Source organism: Cebidichthys violaceus, unplaced genomic scaffold (genome assembly GCF_023349555.1).
Source record: "Cebidichthys violaceus isolate CVI_PGR_0920_01 unplaced genomic scaffold, fCebVio1.0.p SCAF_46, whole genome shotgun sequence".
NCBI classification, from domain to species: domain Eukaryota; kingdom Metazoa; phylum Chordata; class Actinopteri; order Perciformes; family Stichaeidae; genus Cebidichthys; species Cebidichthys violaceus.
In genome coordinates, this window is record NW_027176661.1 from 1,743,696 (window position 1) to 1,763,121 (window position 19,426).

The window sequence follows — 19,426 nt, forward strand, 5'->3', positions numbered from 1 at the left end:
ACCAGCAGTCAAAGCTGCTTTGATCACCAGAACCACTCTCACCACAGTCCGTCAGGCTGAGCAGCAGCAGCAGCAGCCCACACAGAGCACCCAGAATCGTGCCCGTCACTGATACTCAGTCACACTTGCCACAGTCGTGCTAATGCAGCCGCAGTCCAAGTAGCCAGCTGCACCTCGCGTAGCGTTTACCGCGAGATCTGCCACAGTTGCAGCCGGAGCTTCACTCGCCAGAGACGTGCTTACCTCAGCCTCAATCAGTCATACTCGCTGGAGTGCTGCACAGCCTGAGCAGCTGGCGCTGTACGCTACATGAGACCAAGCAGCCATAGTTGGAGTCGCACTTGCCAGAGGCACCCTCACAGCTGCCATCATTCACACTAAGTGGGATCCTACTGGCCACACAAAAGCCCCGGTAAACATCTCGTCCACAGAGGCTCGCAGCGGGACCAAAAAGCTGATCACAGTCCCGTTCAGAGTCCCACTCACCTCATTCACACTGGAGGGAAAGCTGATTATCATCTCGACCGGACGAGAGGTAACTTACAATGTTGGAGGATACTGGAAAAAGCTATGAATTCAATTATATACCAACATTCATGGATCAAATTTAAATATGTCTTCTACTCATCTCTGTGGTATAATAAGAAGGTAATAAAATGTGATGTGTGCACATGTCTTGATTTGTGGGATTCATATTTGCAGCGTAAGGTCTTTTTTTTTTTTGAGGCACAGTATCTACTCTTGAGATAAGATGAAATATTTCTTGCAAGTCTAATGTATTTCAGGGAAGAACACCATCAGTAATATCCCTCTGTGTCATACAGGGGGAAATGGGTGGCCAGCTCTTGCCTGTGGCATACACGCCTTCATATCTGGCTGAATGACGATAAGTTAAATTATGAATTGCCTATTTACAATTCAGTCAAAGGGTGGTATTTGTTCAATACATGGACATTTCTAATAACACACACATGACACTGAAAAACCCGTTCAAAGACTTAAACTGGATCAGATTATGCTGATTCTCTGTATTTCAGGGCAAATCTTTTCATTCCAAGTTTACAACAGATTGCACACTTCTTCAATATGAAATACTGCAGACTTATGAAACATCCAAGGGTTATATAAGAAACTGGTAAGGTGAAAATCCAGCTTTTCGCTGGTTTATTTCCAATTTATTTAATACATGATATCAGTCGATAATTGTGCTGCAGAGAAAGTGAAATGCTGATAAGTCCCATAGAATACTGTCCTTTTCCCTTGTAAGGTTAGAAATGCGGGCTTTACTATCGCAGCAGATCAGACAAAGTATTTCCAGAAATACAAGAAGCGTGTTGCTTTTGAAAGCCACTTCATCTATCTTAAAGTAGTAGTGAACATAACAGAAGTCTTACAGTATATCCTTGTTTGGATTTGATGAGAAAACAAGATTCAAAATTCAACATAACAAGTTCCGTCTATGTGGCAAAGATGAGCCAACAGAGCTTCAAGGTGAACCACAGCATAGATGTTTGATTTATGGCTTAAATTATTCGGTTGGGCCGGTCTAGTGCGTGTGCTGAACTCTCCTTCTCTTCGTACGGCCATTACCAGAGAGTGAAACATTGCATTTCAATTACAGTTGGGCTATAGAGCTGTCCTTCATGTTAGCAATGGCCATATTTTCTACTTACACTGAATCGCCGACCTGCCCGTGAATACTTTACCCGTTAGTGTGATCGATAGCTACTGATCAAGCCACTTCACAGACGCACCCTTAAGTTGGATGGATTCAGTGATGTTAAAGGCCCACTTGACTCTCATGAAAAAAAAAGCAGGATGTAAAGTGTTGCTTTGCATGAAGTTTCAGGGTTTCTAGAATATTTTATGGACTCTTTTGGAACAATGTCATTGCTTGATGGATTGTGGCTCCAGTGGTCTCCGTTTCAATTTCATGACACTGTTTTGACACATTTAGAGACTCCCTTAAGTTATCAATAACCTCTTGTATGAACAAGACGCTCACGGATGGCAATCTCCTGCAAAACACTTAAACACCAACACTAAGAGCCTGCAGCCATGTTGAAGACGCAGATGCTGTGGATGGCTCTAGAGGAAAAGTCAAGGGATGCCCTAAGTGATGCTGATTTTCATTCCATGGCAACCCATCCAATAGTTGTCAAGACATTTCACTCAAAATCACAAATGTCAACCTCCTACAGGAAATGTTAGGGCATCACCAAAGTCATTAGGATTCATTGTCCGGGTACTGTGAATGCTGCTCTCCATCAAAGCCATATTTCAGCGGATAAGCGAAAAAGTCAAGAGGAGTGAAGGTCCGGGCAACACCTGCCATGTTCATGCACAGACCATTTTGTTTCAGTCGTGATACAAAGTGATATATGGGGCATTTGATTGATGGCGATGACATGGAAGTCACATCGATTGAAGAGCAGCCCATCTCGTGATCTTGCTCTGGTGCGTCTTAAATCTTTGTGAAACCACAAGACTGAAAAAGGCAAGATGAAGTTAAGACAGATGTTTGCCCAGTGGCCTCTCATCATGTCTTACCCTGTTTCTCTGATGACTTTGGAGGACTATCTGCCAGTCTTGTGAAAGGATTGCATTGACATATCATTGCTGTTTTTTAAATTTTTTCTTTTACATTTTTCAGACTTAGTTTACGATCTAGAAAGCTGCGATTTAAGTCAGGGTGGACTAGCTTAATGGACTAAACATTTAAAAAGGCTGGTGATGTAATTAATTATCAGTGTGGCACAATATATCCCAAGTTGGTTTTGGGGGTAATGACCTTGTGTTATGTACTGCTTTTTTGGCCTTTTTCGACCAATCGGGGTGATTTTTCGTCGTTCACCAATTAGAGAGGCCCACCTGTTGGCTATGTAAAGGATAACGATCTGAGACCTCTGAAGCTCGAGCCTATGCAGTACATTAAATTAACGGCTCATTAGTATAGGAAGCTGATTTCAGAGTGGTTCAGAGGAGCAGTTGGAAAAAAGTAGTTTAGAAAAGGTATTTTGCATAGCGCCCGAAAACCCCAATGTGACATGGAGGGTTCAGCTCATTACCAAAACCAGACAGTGTGAAAGTTTAAATAGCCGAGACGCTGTTGCTTCTGGGCTCGTCTTGAAATGTCTCGTTAGCAATGTACTTTATTGGATACTTAACATAAAAAATGAACACGAATGTAACCTGTGCAATAACGATTCATAATTTATTGTTTCCTGGCTTGAAGCCAGTGTTCCTTTGGGAGACAAATTTGATGGAGCGGTGACTCAGCGTCTCGCATAGTGGACAACGGGTTGTTTGGTCGTCAAGTGATGGATATGTTTTCTCTCATTTAATGACTTTTCACATAATTAGTTTGAGCACACAATGTCATTAGTTTTTAAATGATTTATTGTGATTATTTCGATTGTAATTGAGTTCTAAAGATGGATTTTCATTTAAAATGCAATTTTTAAAGAGAAATTATTTTTTGAGGAAAGTTTTTCCATATTTTTCCATTTTAGAAAGCTCATCGCTCCAGGTGTTGGGAATGTTTGTGAAATCCAGCATTTGTGATTGTAATAAGACTTCAAGTCAATGAGAGTTCTCACTGCCTATTTAAAGCTATTTTTTATTGGTCATTACTTATTTAAAATAGATTTTTTCCTGAGTGGTATGTGTCAAGGGTTAACTCCTACAGTAAAGGAGCCGTATATGGGACCAGCAGAACCTCCTGGCCTAAAGCCACCCCCCCCCCCCACCAAGCACCTCAAAAAACTGCATTGTGTGAAGAATCAGACACCGGTGAGATGGATAAAAATGAATTAGAAAATGAACTAAGTAAGCATTCAAGGGGTTAATCATAAAACAATTACTGCCATGCAAACAAGTGGAACATGCTGTTTCCCATGAATAATGCAGGCCCACCCAGGGCCAATTAGTGGTGGGGCATCATCATTTCAAATAAGATTTCTCAGGTGATAACTTAAACACCGCCATGCCGTGGTGCTGACGAAACCTGGAGGGATAATGCGGTTTTGCACAAGGTCCAGAGCGGCGTGGCTTCATGAGGCTTTCAAGCTCATTTACATCTGCTGGTTCAAGCACCACATTATCTCCTACACCTGGTCTCCCCCTTTTTCAGTGCATCTAGAGCACCATATAGTCCTCAGCCAATTCCCTTTGTTCTCCCTCCACTGACACGGTATTGCATGCTGTATTGCATGCTGTATTGCACGCTACCATCCCACACTCATTTGTATTCCCACAGCAGCCTCACAGCGGTAGGTTACTGTGCTGACCTGCAATATCATTCCCTGCACACAACGGAGCTGTGTCAACGCCACTGTGATCTGACAGGCTAAACATGTGTGTCCATGCGGACGGCAGGAGAAAAAGTCTCACTGTATTCAGCCTTCATTGCCATTTGTTGAGTCACTGTCGTATCAAGTGCACTCTCACTCCAACAGCCCTGTTCTAACATCCATCTTTCTTTTTTTCAGTCTCCTTTGCTTTCAGAAATAGTAACAGTAACAGATGTGACATACAAACTGATTTCTTCATTTTTGTGAGTGGATTAATTTGAAAAGTTGCAAGAAATGAGGAAGGAAAAAAGATGCATCATATGTGAAATGGTTTCTCAAACAGTCGCTTATTTATTCATGCAAATCTCCCAACGAGCAGTGCCTTTTTTGTGATACTTTTTTTTATTGAATATCGTGTAAACGTGAGTCAATGACATCCTCCTTTTGGGCCACTGCAATACATCAATACCTTCTATCATTGATGTAGCCTCCTCATGTTCCCAGCTTGCAGAGGGGAGTACCAATAACACCAATCAATATGAACACATGGTATACACATAGTACATGCCAATTGCAAGTATAACAATACGACAATACAAAACACAAAGGAAACAAATCTTTTTAAATGTGAAAGAGGCAATTATTCAACAAAACTAGTACTAATACCTCTAGTTGACCCCACTACCCATAGGGCCAATTTTCAGATCAAAGATCAGACAGCATATGGCGGAAGTCGTAAATTTGTACATCTCACTTCTCAAACCCTTCCTCCTCGTGCCCACTTCTTGTCATTGTAAGTCACTTCAGCTACCCCTCCTAATGGGCAAAGACTTTGTTCCAGCTGTAATCATAATCCATTGAGGGGATGCAGAACTTGTCACAGTCTGGACTGAGATATTAAGTGTGGGGCCCCGCTCTGCTGGCCATGTAATGCTATCAGCTTTGAAGGAATCTTGTCTGGTTAAGCCCTTCACAAATGGTCTGTTTGACATCCATTTTCTTAGAATTTAATTTCGCTGATGAAAATTGCTTTTCAGAATAAAAGCATTGCTGTTGATAGCTTGCATCTGTTCAGATGCTTCCGCTAGTGTCATCATGTGTGGGTTAGTTTTCATGGACTTAAATTAGTACATTTTACATTATTTATCATCCCAACTATATTGAACATAAAGTAATTCGGGAAGAAAATAGGTGTGATGATGTCCAGTCAAATTGTTGTAATGATCATGTTTGTAAATTAACATGCATGTTAATATTATATAATGAGTCACAGATTTTAACACTTATAATATTTTTCTTTTTTTTGAGGGATACTAAATGAAAACAGCAGTATTTTTGTGTGTATTACAGTTGAATTTAAACCCAGAGGAAATTATTCTGCTTTTCCACTATCCACTGGGCAAGCAACATTAATTGTGTTGTAGTTATATTTTTTATTATTTCGTCTTCTCGTTCTCATGTCTTGAGCAAACAAGTGACTTTCTTTTTCTTGCCCTAAAGCCTGCAATGTATCTTAGCAGTAGAACCACTGCTAATGATGTTATTGTTCCTTTTTTTCTGTTTATTTAATGATGATGTTGAAACGGCATTAGCGGAGAATTACTCGAGCCAGACAAAGTGTTTCCTCTAATCATGATTTTTTTTCCCACATTCCCACATATGGCATTTGCATCTTCAACTACAGCCCAAAAGAGTGCTCATACGTCCTACTTATTTTCCATTACTACACGTGAAATGCTACTTTCTGAAATTTAAATACAAACCAGTAACAATGTAGTCTGTAAGAGGATTAACGGAATGTAAAAGTACCAACAGTGAAGGCCAGCCATCTGAATTGCGCCGGCATTGAGCTGCAGACAGCGTAACAAGGCTGGAGGTAATACATGTGCACAGGTGGTGAGTGCTCGGGAAAGTATTGCTCTTCACTAGGAATGTTGATGAACTGTGACAGATTTCACCTACAAGGCAGGTGCCCTCTCCACGGTTTAACAGCTGCTTTCCAGTAGTTTTTGGGTTTTTTTACTTTATGGCTGTAGTGACTAGAAAGCAGATCACCTTTAGTTTTGTGATCCGTGTCTCTAATTGTTAAAGTCACAATGATTTACATAATCATTGTGTTTATCTGATCAGATCTCTTCCTCCCAACAGTATAATGCATGTTACTGCAGGGACAGATGCCCCATTACAGTTCCTTTATAATCATGTATGATTTCACTAACACATCAGAGGTATTTTCTCAAGTTATGCTATTCCAACTGGAGTCCATTTACTAATAACTGATTGTGATCTGTCAATTATTAAATGGGAAAATATTCACAGTAAGGGCAGCTTCTTTATGAAATGTGTTTGTCTTTTGAATCATCAGGGTTATTGAGTTAATACAGTTAATTGAGCTCAGTTGGTACCAGTGTCTGGGGACACTCTCCAGTCATTTCTAGATTGTATACTTTACAGATTTCATTAATGGATATCAAATATTGTAGATTCAGCAGTATGTACAGCGAATTACCCAGCTGGGCTCCGTGTGCGCAAACATGCTCAACTGGGTAAACATTATAGGTCTTAACCATTAGCGAATTGACAGGTGGGACCTGTTGACGGCTTATAGAAATATTGAACCAAGGTGTTAGCCATATAAGCTTAATTCGGACACAGAGGGTACTGTTAAATCCACCTGACAACCCAACCTCACTCTTACACGTGAAAAGGGAAGGAAAAATGGGTTGAAACACATCATGCGGGCCAGGGAGCAGTGTTATATGAGGCCAGTCCTAGAGCAGCAAGCCATCATGATTTTATGGAAGCAGAGGTGGCATGTCAGTGGGTTTAAACACTACTGTACCCGAAAGCGCTTACAGGAAGTTTAATTTCTCTGGTCGTTTCTGGCACTGCCTAGAAGGGATCTTAAGCCCCTGAAAAACGTTGTCAAGTATCAAGTCAGATTCACTGTCACATGCGCTGTATTATCAGCGCCACATTCTTGTGCTAGCAGTTTTTATTTTACTTTCGGGAAAAAGGTCTGAGCTCCTTCTGAATGTCAAATTAGAAATGTTTAAGGGCTGTGACAGCATTTTGCTTTTAAGCACTCTGACCTAATTATGGAAACTAGATTTCTGTTATTCCCTCTCTACTTTACGGGTAAATTTACGCACCATGGCAAGTCCAAATCTATTTCTGTAAAAAAAAATGTTCCATCTGGTATATATTTCTATTCATTCATTTATGCTAATGAAGGACAACAGTGGGTTTTAGGATGTCGTAGAGTATTCCACCCGTGCAGTCAGAGGAGAGTAAGCTTTTTCCAAGAAGGCTTGGCAAAAACAGCGAGAGACTTTTTTCTTTAGATTCCTGCCAAGTTTAGCGCTAATAAAAACGTATATCAAGTCACTTCTCCTTCAATTCAGAAGAGGATAAAATATGTTTAGCTTTTGATTAAACTTGACCACCAGGGCCACTCGGGCTGTTTTATGCTACAGTTTTATAGTGCATTTCAGCACCTGTGAACAGTATACTGTACTTGCACTGAACATTAGTCAGCCAAACCTTGGCTCAGCAAGATGAAAATGACAGCATGACATTTATCTTTCTCCTGCCCTAAAAACAACAAGAGAGGCGAATTGCCATGCGGTGCTGAGCTCATAATGCATCCACTGTACTCTCATTACAAGTCTGTGAGGAACAAACCTAAATCTTGACAAATTATCACTGGTGTAACAATAGTGATGCGTCCTGGTCGAGACAGTTTTGCCCGGCAGCCCGATACATTGATCATTTGGCAACGATGAGGCCTAATGATCATAATAACGCTCATGCCCACAGTCCCAAAAAAGAAAGAGAAAAATTGTCCTCGCTCAGTAGGTCCACCTGTGTCCCTCTCTTACCATTGACACCAGTTCAAATGTGGCCATTTGAACTGAGTTGAGGATGATGTTATCTGACATTGTTAAGTGGTAAAAAGCCAACGGGATGTTTCCATTGTTTATTTGGGTTTGTTGCAGAAAATTAGCTCTGTGGCAAAGAAAGTTTATGATACAGACACGTTTTGTTCAGCAAGATAATCTTCACAAATGAACACCACTTTGATTTTTGAAGCGCGAATGCAATCGGCAGAAGTAAAGGGATTATAAATGAGCTACACCACGGTAACATGAGCAGGAGTGTACAGAGCTGTGAAGGTGGACTAGACGACTTGATGACGTTTTGTTGTCTCATTTAGCCACTTGTTAGTTATTGCCTTTCATAGATGTGCCTCTATATAACGGCATTGGGATCGCAATCACAATCGGGACGGTGTTTGAAATGAACTAATACGAGTACTAAAATTAACGACTAGAACTCGTACAGGTTACTGTATGAATGACAATGTTTAAAATGAACGACTAGAACTCGGACAGGTTACTGTATGAACAACAATGTTTAAAATGAACGACTAGAACTCGGACAGGTTACTGTATGAACAACAATGTTTAAAATGAACGACTAGAACTCGGACAGGTTACTGTATGAACAACAATGTTTAAAATGAACGACTAGAACTCGGACAGGTTACTGTATGAATGACAATGTTTAAAATGAACGACTAGAACTCGTACAGGTTACTGTATGAAGAACAATGTTTAAAATGAACGACTAGAACTCGGACAGGTTACTGTATGAACAACAATGTTTAAAATGAACGACTAGAACTCGGACAGGTTACTGTATGAAGAACAATGTTTAAAATGAACGACTAGAACTCGGACAGGTTACTGTATGAACAACAATGTTTAAAATGAACGACTAGAACTCGGACAGGTTACTGTATGAACAACAATGTTTAAAATGAACGACTAGAACTCGGACAGGTTACTGTATGAACAACAATGTTTAAAATGAACGACTAGAACTCGGACAGGTTACTGTATGAAGGACAATGTTGCCTACCCTGGGTTACCAGCAGGTGAATGCAAACGTGTGATATTACAAGTTATTTTTTCAGTATCTGTCATGAGAAGCAGGTAATTATCGTTATTGACTGAAAAAGTTGTAGTAAGTAAGTGCAGAAATGACTGACAGACTGTCATACTGAAATAAATCAAGTGTTTTGGGTGCAGTTTGAATTATTTTTTTTTAAAATATGTTGTTGAATTTCAGACCACAAAGATCACTGGTAGATTCTCGGCACTAGACTGTCACATCAAAACAAATGTGACAGGATTTAGGGCTATTTTTAGTCAACAGCCACCATTACATGACTATAGAGCTGTGTCCTAAATTCAACAATTACTGCAGTCAGTGCTTATTGGCTGATGAGGTCTTTAGCTGCACTTTGACTTCCTGTGCAGTAACTGCACCACTGGGGATTTACCTGCATAGAAAGCATACAATTAACTCAACAATATGACATTTCAGTTCCCTTTAGATCAGGGGTATTCAATTAAAATTCCAAAAGGTCCAGATTGAGAAAATCTCCTCATGCAAAGGTCCGGAACATTATAATGATATGTAACTTGCGCCATATAGTGCCATATAGTAGCCTAGTAGTAGTAACAACGTCTCTGTGTAGTCAACAACTGTCAAATTTAAATAAAGACATCACACACATCAATTATATTTTAACAATTATTATTCTGTTTTCAAATTGAACTGGATGGATTATAAATAATACATGGAAATACATAAATAAATGTTCTTCTCTCATTTCAAGTAAAATAAAGGCTCCATCTAAAAATAAAATACACAAAAAATAACTTTTGAAAAACTTACATCTTATTAAAAAAAAGTGCTTGATTTTAGAAAAATGAATGAAAATTAAAGAGTGTGGCTGGAGTTAACTTTTTTCTTCTCTTTTTGTTAACATCATAATGATCTGTCAACTTTATAATAAACAATCTCTTAACAATTGAACAGCTTTAACACCTCCTTTTCTCTTTCTTTCCCTCTTACATCCCACTCCATCTCTTTTTCTTGTTTAGTGAGAGAAGTGAGTTGTAGCTTGTCCTTCCAGGATTTTAAATTTGGGCTGGAATGGTGTCAGGGCTAGTCTCATGCACATATGAAGGTGCTCATTGGATATCCTGGAACGATATTTGTTTTTAATAATGTTCATAGTGGAAAAAGCTGCCTCGGTCGAAAGATTTGTGTTTGATCTCATAGTGGCGTTTCACATTGGCGCTTAATGGCCACGGTCTCTGAACATATGAGACAGAGTGGTTTTGTAGCACCAGCAGGAAGAATGAACAAATACAAGTCTGTCCATTCTTTATTAAAAGCTCGGTTTTCGAGGTCCACTTTTCTCTTTTTAGAGCACGCCATGTTAACTTGCTTCTCCGACTTACTTCTCCCACTGCTCTCTCACTGCTCTCCGTCTCTCTCACTGCTCTCCGTCTCTCTCACTGCTCTCCGCCTCTCTCAATGGTGTCCGTCTCTCGCCTGTCTGCGTAATTTCATTTGACTCACGATGCATTTTGGAATAAACATTCGATTGGCTGAGTAGCGTCACGTGAGATTAAATTAATGCATGCAATTGGTCAGTGTGTTTCCTGAACTGCTGAATGAGTGCCGTAAAGGCCAAAAAAGATGCGCAGGTTAAAACATTAGCGCCCGCCAAAATGTATGATTCTCAATTATATGTCCGGGTCCGGATCCGGACCGCGGTCCGCCAATTACCGACCCCTGCTTTAGATCTTAACTGACTGCCAAACCATAAACTGAACTAAATTGTCCCCAACTGACATCTTTCAAAGAGCAAACTAGGCCCTGCCACTTATTATTTTACCACTTATTATCTGTATTGTTTAACAAACCTCACAGCATAGTCATCCAGTCAGATTATTCAGCTAATTTGCATCAAAAACATTTAGAGCCTTTTAATTCTGTCAAATGTGATTACATTACTCATTGCATTAAAAAAGAAGAAGAAAAAAACCAACTGATAGAATTGAAAACAAATGTTGCAAGAGAAATGGAGAGTTTCTTTACTGTCACCTTAGGCAAGCTATTTTTAATTTGCCTACAAAAGCGCCGTGTCTTTTTCCCTTTCCTTTATGTTTCAAGCACAATCTGGGCTCCAGGGACCGCTGACGCACTGAGCCTCTCATTTGCATGACAGGTATTTGTAAATCAGGTGCAGAATTGTGGACGACGGCCGGCAGCTCGTCTTTTAATGCCCGTTTGTCTTTTTTTTTTATGGAAAGAATTTGTTGACACTTTCTGGATGATGCTACTGCTGCTCTAATTGGTGCCCGTGTTAAGGAGACATGTACTGAACAAACAGAACAGAACAGAGATCCTGTAGAAGATCGGGCGATAGAGTTTATGGAGTGACTAATGAGAATAATTTAACTTTTTGCTTTTATTTCTTTAATCCTTTGAAACTTTACTTTTCTTGTTTACTGAGCACATTATTAGAGTCCGCCAGTCTCTGTGCTGCGTCTCTTTAATGAGAACTCACCCGACCATTCAATTACAAACTATAAAGACCATCGGTGTTGAAACACTGTGTTGTCACTGAACATTGGGAGTAGAGAAAGAGCACGTTCAAAAGATTTATTCATCCAGGACACATAAAGCGTTGAAGATGAGATGAGCAAAGACGACCCTCGCGTGAGTGGAAGTGGCTTGAATAGGTGGCGATACGTCAGGAAATTAGCGTTGCAATTTTCAGATGGACATTAAGACAAGGAAATGACACCTTTGACGCCCGAGGGCATCCAGTAGTTTTCATGAGGAACATTAAATGTTTAATGGATCCAGAATTGGTTTAAACACGAACCCCGCTTTGCAAAATGTACAGAGATAAAGGAAAGAGGGGAAGAAAGGAGGTTTATAACACCGATGCCTACTATGATATTCACACAGGGGGAAAAAAAAATCTAGGAAGTCAGCTGTCTGCTGTTTACCAGCGTTTGTCGAGCAACACAAGAGTGGTTTAATTCGACGCAGTCTGGGACTTGGCCTGCCCTTGAGCTTGTCATCTGTTGAAAGGGAGATGAGGGCTGAAATTAGGAAATATAATGTAATCTGCATGAACTGTACCCTGTTTAATTGGCAACATTTACAATTTTGTTTTTAAAAGCGGCCTCTCAAGTAACTCAGTTTATGGTGAAAGCATGTAAAAGAACATTTTAAAAAACCTGGATACTCTCATATTCAAGTTATAGCTAAGATTACATGGCTTACTTCACAATGTTTGCTCATTTTTCTCACTGGGACCAACATGATCTCTGTCCCATGTTACAGAAGTAACCCACTTTAGTATTTCTCAGCCAAAAGGTGGAAAAATAGATGGATGGCTGCTATATTTATGGAAACGAGGACACTCACTAGCAGGTTAATAACGATGACTGTAAATATTTTCACATCAATAACGCCTCACGGCCCTTGGATTTATGAAGCAGTATGTCAATGTATATTGGTTACTGTCAAATCCCCAGTAAGCGCATGGATTGAAACTGTCAAGATGTTTCATGCATAATTTAAAAAACAATAAGAAGGTAAGGCTTGTGAAGATGCTAAATACCAAAAGCAGTGACATGAAAGTATCACTTCATTTTACAGAGTTCTTACAACTGGCTCCTCTCAAAATATTGTGGGGTTACAAACTGCAGAGAAATCAGCAGCTCTAATCACACATACCCAAATATACACTTTAAGTTTTAAAATAATTGGCTGGTAAGTCGAAGTATTTTGGTTCACAAGCATCACTGCCAGAGCAGAGACTTATTAGATGTGGATCTTTCACTTGATGCTCAGCCACAATCGATATCAAGAGAGCTCTTTAAAAAAAGGAGGTATCACAAACGTACTGTAGAAGGCCGGTCACAGGTTAGAGCATTTTTTTTGTTTTTTAGTTTGAATGCTAACCTGAAGCGTGTCCTCATTTGTTTACTCCTCCTGTAATGATCAGTGCCTCACGGTGGCATCCAGAACACCGCTACCCCAGAGGAAGCCGTTTGATCTCCCCTCTCCGTACGCCGTCAATGAAAGGGGGGCTGATTCTCACAAAAGCACAATGAAAGCCTTTCAAGTACGACGCAGCTGCTTTACACGTGTGTGTGTGTGTGTGTGTGTGTGTGTGTGTGTGTGTGTGTGTGTGTGTGTAACCGCTGCAGACATTTAGCTTCCTTTCCTCCCCCTCATCTCCCTGGTGATTTGAGGCTGCACTCATGTACTTGTTATGAGAGGTCATTTCATCTTTCCCTAAATGTCCATACTGAAACCACCGTGTCATAATTACCAATGATTACAGTGTTAGAATGCAGTCGCTATGCAACGGCCATAGAGTGGAGACATAAGGAAGAAGGAGACTGTGTGCTGCAGTATATTGTGTTTTAATGTGACATATTATCCTGGAAGTGTTTTTGGTCAAATTGAGTCCAGTGAGCTGCTCAGAATCTTGGGAGCTTGTAAACCAAGTCTCTCATGATTGCTGAGGGTCATGCGGGTATAAGCGCAGACGTACGCACTCACAATGAATGTATGAATGAGTTCAACAGGAAGTATGATATGTAGTGTAATTTGGTTTGAGAATATTTAGGTGGGTTATTGAATATTTAATGTGTTTGGTTTGAGTTAGATTTGATTATTTTGGATGGTAAGAGTTGAAGCTATAGGTAAGGATAAGTTAGGGACTGTGCATACATTATTAGTGTGGGGAGGGGGGCTGTACCTTATGCTTTACTTAAAAAAAAAAAAGAAAGGCCTATTGTTAATGTTTTATAACCCATCCCTAGACCTAGAAAAATAACAATAATAATTGAATATATATAATTCCTTTTACCAAAGAACTAAAGGAAGAAAAGCATAAAGAATAAAATCATAAAGATGAAAAGATGATCTACCACAAAGTGAAACATTTAATATCTTTAAGTTCCATTAAAAATAGAAATTACCAATTTCCAACTGTGTGGCAAACACTATAAAATGGATTGTATCTTGAGCTGATAGAATGAAGCAGGCACCGGTTCCGTGGCTGCTGACAGGCTTGAGCATCATAATATTTTTATCCCACCGAGGAGCCAAATCATAAAACTAAATATGAATTAGAGCTGATGTCTTGCCTAATATGAGAAAGCTTTTGGCTGTTTATCTCAAGTAATCAGCAACGACTGAGAGGAGAAAGTTTCCTCCAGACAGCCAAACAACAAACAGCAAATATCACCACTTAAGTTAAGAAAAATGTCCACTGCTCACTGACTTTTATGGGCTGAAGAATACGTGTGTGCAGTACATATCGTAGTAACATTTTAAACTCAAACAGAATCTATATTTTCATTACACTGATTTGTAGGCTAAGTGTATGGAAGTCTATAAGAAAATGACCCTACTTCTCAGTAAACATTGTAAACATGAGTTTATGGTCTCAATCGCTACTTTCGAGTCTTCCTCAATACAGCAGGATGTTCATTTAGTAAAGTATGGTCCATTTAGAGTCAAATGGACTGTAAGGCAGAGTATAATTTAGGGTGTGGCTACCTTGTGATTGACAGTTCACTAGCTCTACCAGAGCCGTATATGGCATCCCTACATCATTCCTTCGCATTCCAATTAGGGTTACTTCCGTTTGCTGGTTGCAAAATACCAAGACGGCGACGGACAAAAATCTAATGAAAAATGCAAAACTCGAGGCTTCAAAACGGCGGTCCACAAACCAATGGCTAACTTGACGCCAACTACATCCACCTCTTATATGCAGTCTATAGTTGTGACCCTATCACGGTCATGAAATCTGTCCACAGACAGAAGTATAAACACCTTGCAAACAGTAGTTCCCGCTACAGTAGGTATCTCCAGGACCACATTTTGCCATGATGACACACAGACACAAATACGCACGCTCGCGCACACGCACACGCACACACACACACACACACACACACACACACACACAGAAAAAAATACCAGTGAGACACTGTCAGAGCTGGTAAAAATAAAACACAGATAAGAGCAGGCAGGTTAAGTAGGGTGGCTCGCCATAATTGAGGCTTAAATAATGATTAGAAATAAAGTATGAATTTGTCAATCATTTGATGTTCATCACTTCTGCATTTACCTGTTAAGTTAAAAAAAATGTCATCATTTCTCGTGACAAGTCAATGTTTGTCAGTGAATACTGTATGACATCGTCTCCCTCTGCCTCCTCTGTCTTTTCTACAGGAGTCCTCTTTTTAAACTGATATGGCTGCTGCACTTTGGAAGCCTAAACCACTGGACTTGGGCTTGTGGATCTTCCTCCTGCTCCTCAACCTCCTTCCTGAAGCCAGGTACAACAACATGCCGTATTTCACCTCTCCGTCTCCCCTCTGTTTGCCGTTTACCTTACCCTCCACCCTTTTTCATTTCCCCGACTCCGTCCCTGCGGTTGATGTTCCGGCAATGTGTTTTGAATAATACCTTCATTAATCAGGCTCGCTGCTGCAGCCGACATTCTTATCTAACCAACACCATTAGAAGCAAAAGTTAATCTAAGCAGAGAAATGGCAAGAAATGTTTTTTTGTTATTACGCCGTAAGATGGTCTCAGCTCTGACTGTCAGTTTGGTAAATGAAAACCAGACCTCTATAATGGTGTTGACAAAAAAACAACAAAAAAAACTGCAGGGCTGCCTGAGAAAACCTTTAGAATTGAATGATTAAGGTAAGAATATTCTTCCTTCTTTTCTCTTGCACTCTCAGATCACTCAAGGACTTCCAGGGCAACACTGTGACTTTAACATTTTGTCCTAAATTAGGCCTTAAAAGAGCAAACATAAAGTGAGCTCATCCTCCCAGCTACAGGAAATGTATCTTGTGCTCTCCCTACTGTCTGCATCGGTCTGGATTTCACTGACTGGTGAATTAATTTGCATTGTGCAGCACACCACAGCCATGATTGTCCATTCACAGCAGTTTCACTCCTGCATCCTGTGCACATTTTTCAGTTTGTGTGCGAGAGTCAGCAAAAAAAAGCAAGAAAAAAAAAAAAGCTCCAGCGTGTCTAGAAGTCATTCTAACCACACTCCTTGTAATTTCAAAACGAAGAGATTGCACAGGTTGCCATGTTAGCGTTGTTGATAAGGTAGGCTGTTACAGCAGGGAGTGTAAATCACTTTAAGATTTTGCACGCTAGGAAAGGCTCATCGAACCTGGAAGAAAGCAGGCTGGGGGAGAGGAATCAGAACAGTGTGCGAAGGGATTAGCCAAGTTTACTTTTGTCATTGTGCCACTTGGCTCTCCATGCTTATTAGAAGCACACCGAGTTTTTAATTACATATATCAAATAGAAATGGGTGGCCAGTAAAAAGGTGCTGGCCAAAACTGGCAAGAGATCTTTTACAAGAATAAGTGCTTTGTGTTTTTGTAACCCTTTCCCATTCAAGGACATGGTGGTCTACCTGAACAACATTGGGACAAACCTGCATACATCTTGGTCATTGGTCTGGGGCTACTTTTCATGACTTGGGCTAAACTCCTCAGAAATCTTAATACTTTACACAGCATACATAGTTAAAAAGGGATTTTCAGGTTCTTATTTTGTTTCAACATGTCCACATGCACAAAGAAATAGTTTTTACAGTTTGGTGTGGGAAAACTTGACAGGCCCACATAGAGCTTCATCCAACACATTTGGGATGAACACTGATTCAGAGCCAGGCCTCATCACCCGACCTCACTGTTGCTTTTGGGGCTGCAGGGATTCTCCCTGACCCCCTATGCTATTGCAGTACCATATTAATGCTAATGTTGTTGTTTTTTGCATTGAGATCTAATGTTCAAATGTCCACATCTATCTAGATCAGAGGTTTTCAAACTGTGAGGCGCACTTCTGCAGGGGGGCACGGGCCAGTTAAGGGGATGAGAGACGCTGAGCTGCAATTTGTGTCAAAATTAGTCCTTCCGCTTGAGAGTCATAACTGAAATCTAAACATGCAGACATGATATGCAAAACCTTAGATTCAGTGTGAAGTACACTTTCTGAGGATATCATTATTTTCCATGCGTTAAAAACTCCTCAGCACGAATTCCTGAGAATCGTCATGTTTTTTTACGTTTTTTTCAGTATCAAAGTATTCCAGTGATAGGTGTCTCTACATCCATTGCAAACAGGAGATGCTAGAAGGTATTTCTGTGTACTTTAATGGTGCCAATTTGCCAAAATGTAAACAAATATAGACACAAAAAAAGGTCAAGCTGTAGTAAAGCTTTCTGAATTTTGTCAGTGGGACCATGTCAAGCAGTTTAGCTAAATGGAGGGTAAATACTATAAAATAAAATTGAAAAGTCTGTCCGTTCAAGTATTTTGTGTCTCGTCATGAGGGACAAACTACTGTCCAAGCTTTGACTTTCACATTGGCAACTACAACAAATACTGGCTAATAGATTATTAATATTCCCATAGTTAGAATTGCTGCTAAAGTACTGGAAGCCTGGCCTTGGCTTTGGTTTGATAATGCAGAAGGAGGCCAGAAAAGAAGATCGAGGAGAGAATCATTGGTATTAGTAATCAGGATGTAAATAAATAATATGGGAAAACCATTAGATGTGATGAGAGCAGCAGGTTAATAATGGGAATGTAAGTGTTGACATATTCCGGGACGGGAAATTGTCATCACACTTTCCAACAGGGCCCAGGAAGCCAATGCAATTCATTATGCATGGACCTAACACAGCATGTGACAAGGATTTTCACAAACGTTAATCTCTCCGAAATTACTTGAGACACCATGTTGTCCACATATGCAAAGCCCTTGCACAGCAGTCTTTATTTAACACATTCAGTTTAACCCGTACTAAATGAGGCTCTGCCTGGGTTAATTTAAGAGAAGACATTATGCTGCCTCCAGAGAAATCCAAACCTGCAACAAAAAAATGGGGAAATTTGGAAAAGTGCATCTGAAAGTGAAAGTGTATGTTAATTGTCCATCAAAGTTCAAGTTGCCAGAGTTTTGGAAATAATCTTCAGAATGTCAGCGTGCACAGGCTCTCAGAATATCTGCGTATCAGCAGAGCCGTTTCTCGCTGAGAACTGCCACCTCCCTGATGCTATCGGTGGGCTCCAAATTGTCTTTACTACAGTTGAGGCAGGAGACTTTCCTAATGGATTAAGGTGTAACATATAAGGGTCCGTCATTCTGCACATCACCAAATTTCCTCATTTCCCACACGCAGAGAGACGGGGCTGATTAAGCTATTATTCCCAGGAATCCATGTATTACATATGAATGAGAGCGCCGTGTTCATTTTCACCAGCAAAGGTCTTTTCAATCCTCCAGCTCACCTCGCTTCCAACACCTGGCCTTCCCCTTCCACAGTCAACACTTAACAAGTTTGGACACTCGGGGTGTCTTGTTGTCTATTTTGTCTGCAATCTATTGCCAAGCTGCTGGCCAACGTGGCACATAATCAATAGCTATAAGGATGAGAGTGCTATATGTACACTTTGCCTATGGATTGGAGGGATGTTGCCCAGCCTCGACTTGCTTTCTCACCCCATCTTGCATGAATTATTCACGGCGTGGCAGAGAGGGGCATCACTTTGAGATGTGACCTGGTCAACAGATAACATTCTGTTTCGGTAGTGTTGTCAAGGTTAATGTGTCACGGGTCTGGACAAGGGTAATGTATTTGTGGCTGAACCACTTTGCTGATTGAATGACCAGGCAACTACTTCAAAAAGAAAAGAAAGCCAAAAGGTTGACTCGGTGTTGCTAATGTTAAATCAAAAACAATGAGCGAATGTATGCCTGAGACCCTGCATCTCAGCCTCTGAGTGTGATAGCAAGTGATGGGAATGACGGCCAAAACATAGTATTCATTTAAAAAGGAATACTATGATATAAAATCTTTATAAAAACAGATTTTGTTCTTTAAGTGTAAACCCTTGTTGTTAATTCTTTCGAAGTTGTACTGATCTGTTTTGCAATTACCTTGAGTTCCTGTTAATATTCTATTCACACGGCAACTGAAAAGTCAAGTGAGTGACTAAGAAAAGCCTGATTTCTTAGAGAATGAGCAGACTAGCTGTACACTGACGCTAGAAGCAACAGTAGAGCCATGTGACACCAATGTCCTTCCGACATCCCAAATTTATTGAAAAAAATGTCATTGATCTGTTGATTAATTACTTTTGAGTTTCAGATAATTTCTTATTAATATAGTGAGCATCTGGCCAATGAT

The 19,426-nt window shown here is 40.2% G+C and overlaps 1 protein-coding gene across 2 annotated transcripts in view; it reads left to right on the forward strand.

The window, feature by feature from the left end:
- The window catches only part of LOC137886825 (gamma-aminobutyric acid receptor subunit alpha-3-like), an 82,246-nt gene that overhangs the window by 12,599 nt on the left and 50,221 nt on the right, over positions 1-19,426 (forward strand). For both annotated transcript variants that reach the window (XM_068729473.1, XM_068729474.1), the window contains exon 2: positions 15,429-15,535. In XM_068729473.1, the coding sequence (XP_068585574.1) occupies positions 15,450-15,535 (86 nt within the window). In that variant the 5' untranslated portion in view covers positions 15,429-15,449. The remainder of the gene's footprint in view (positions 1-15,428; positions 15,536-19,426) is intronic.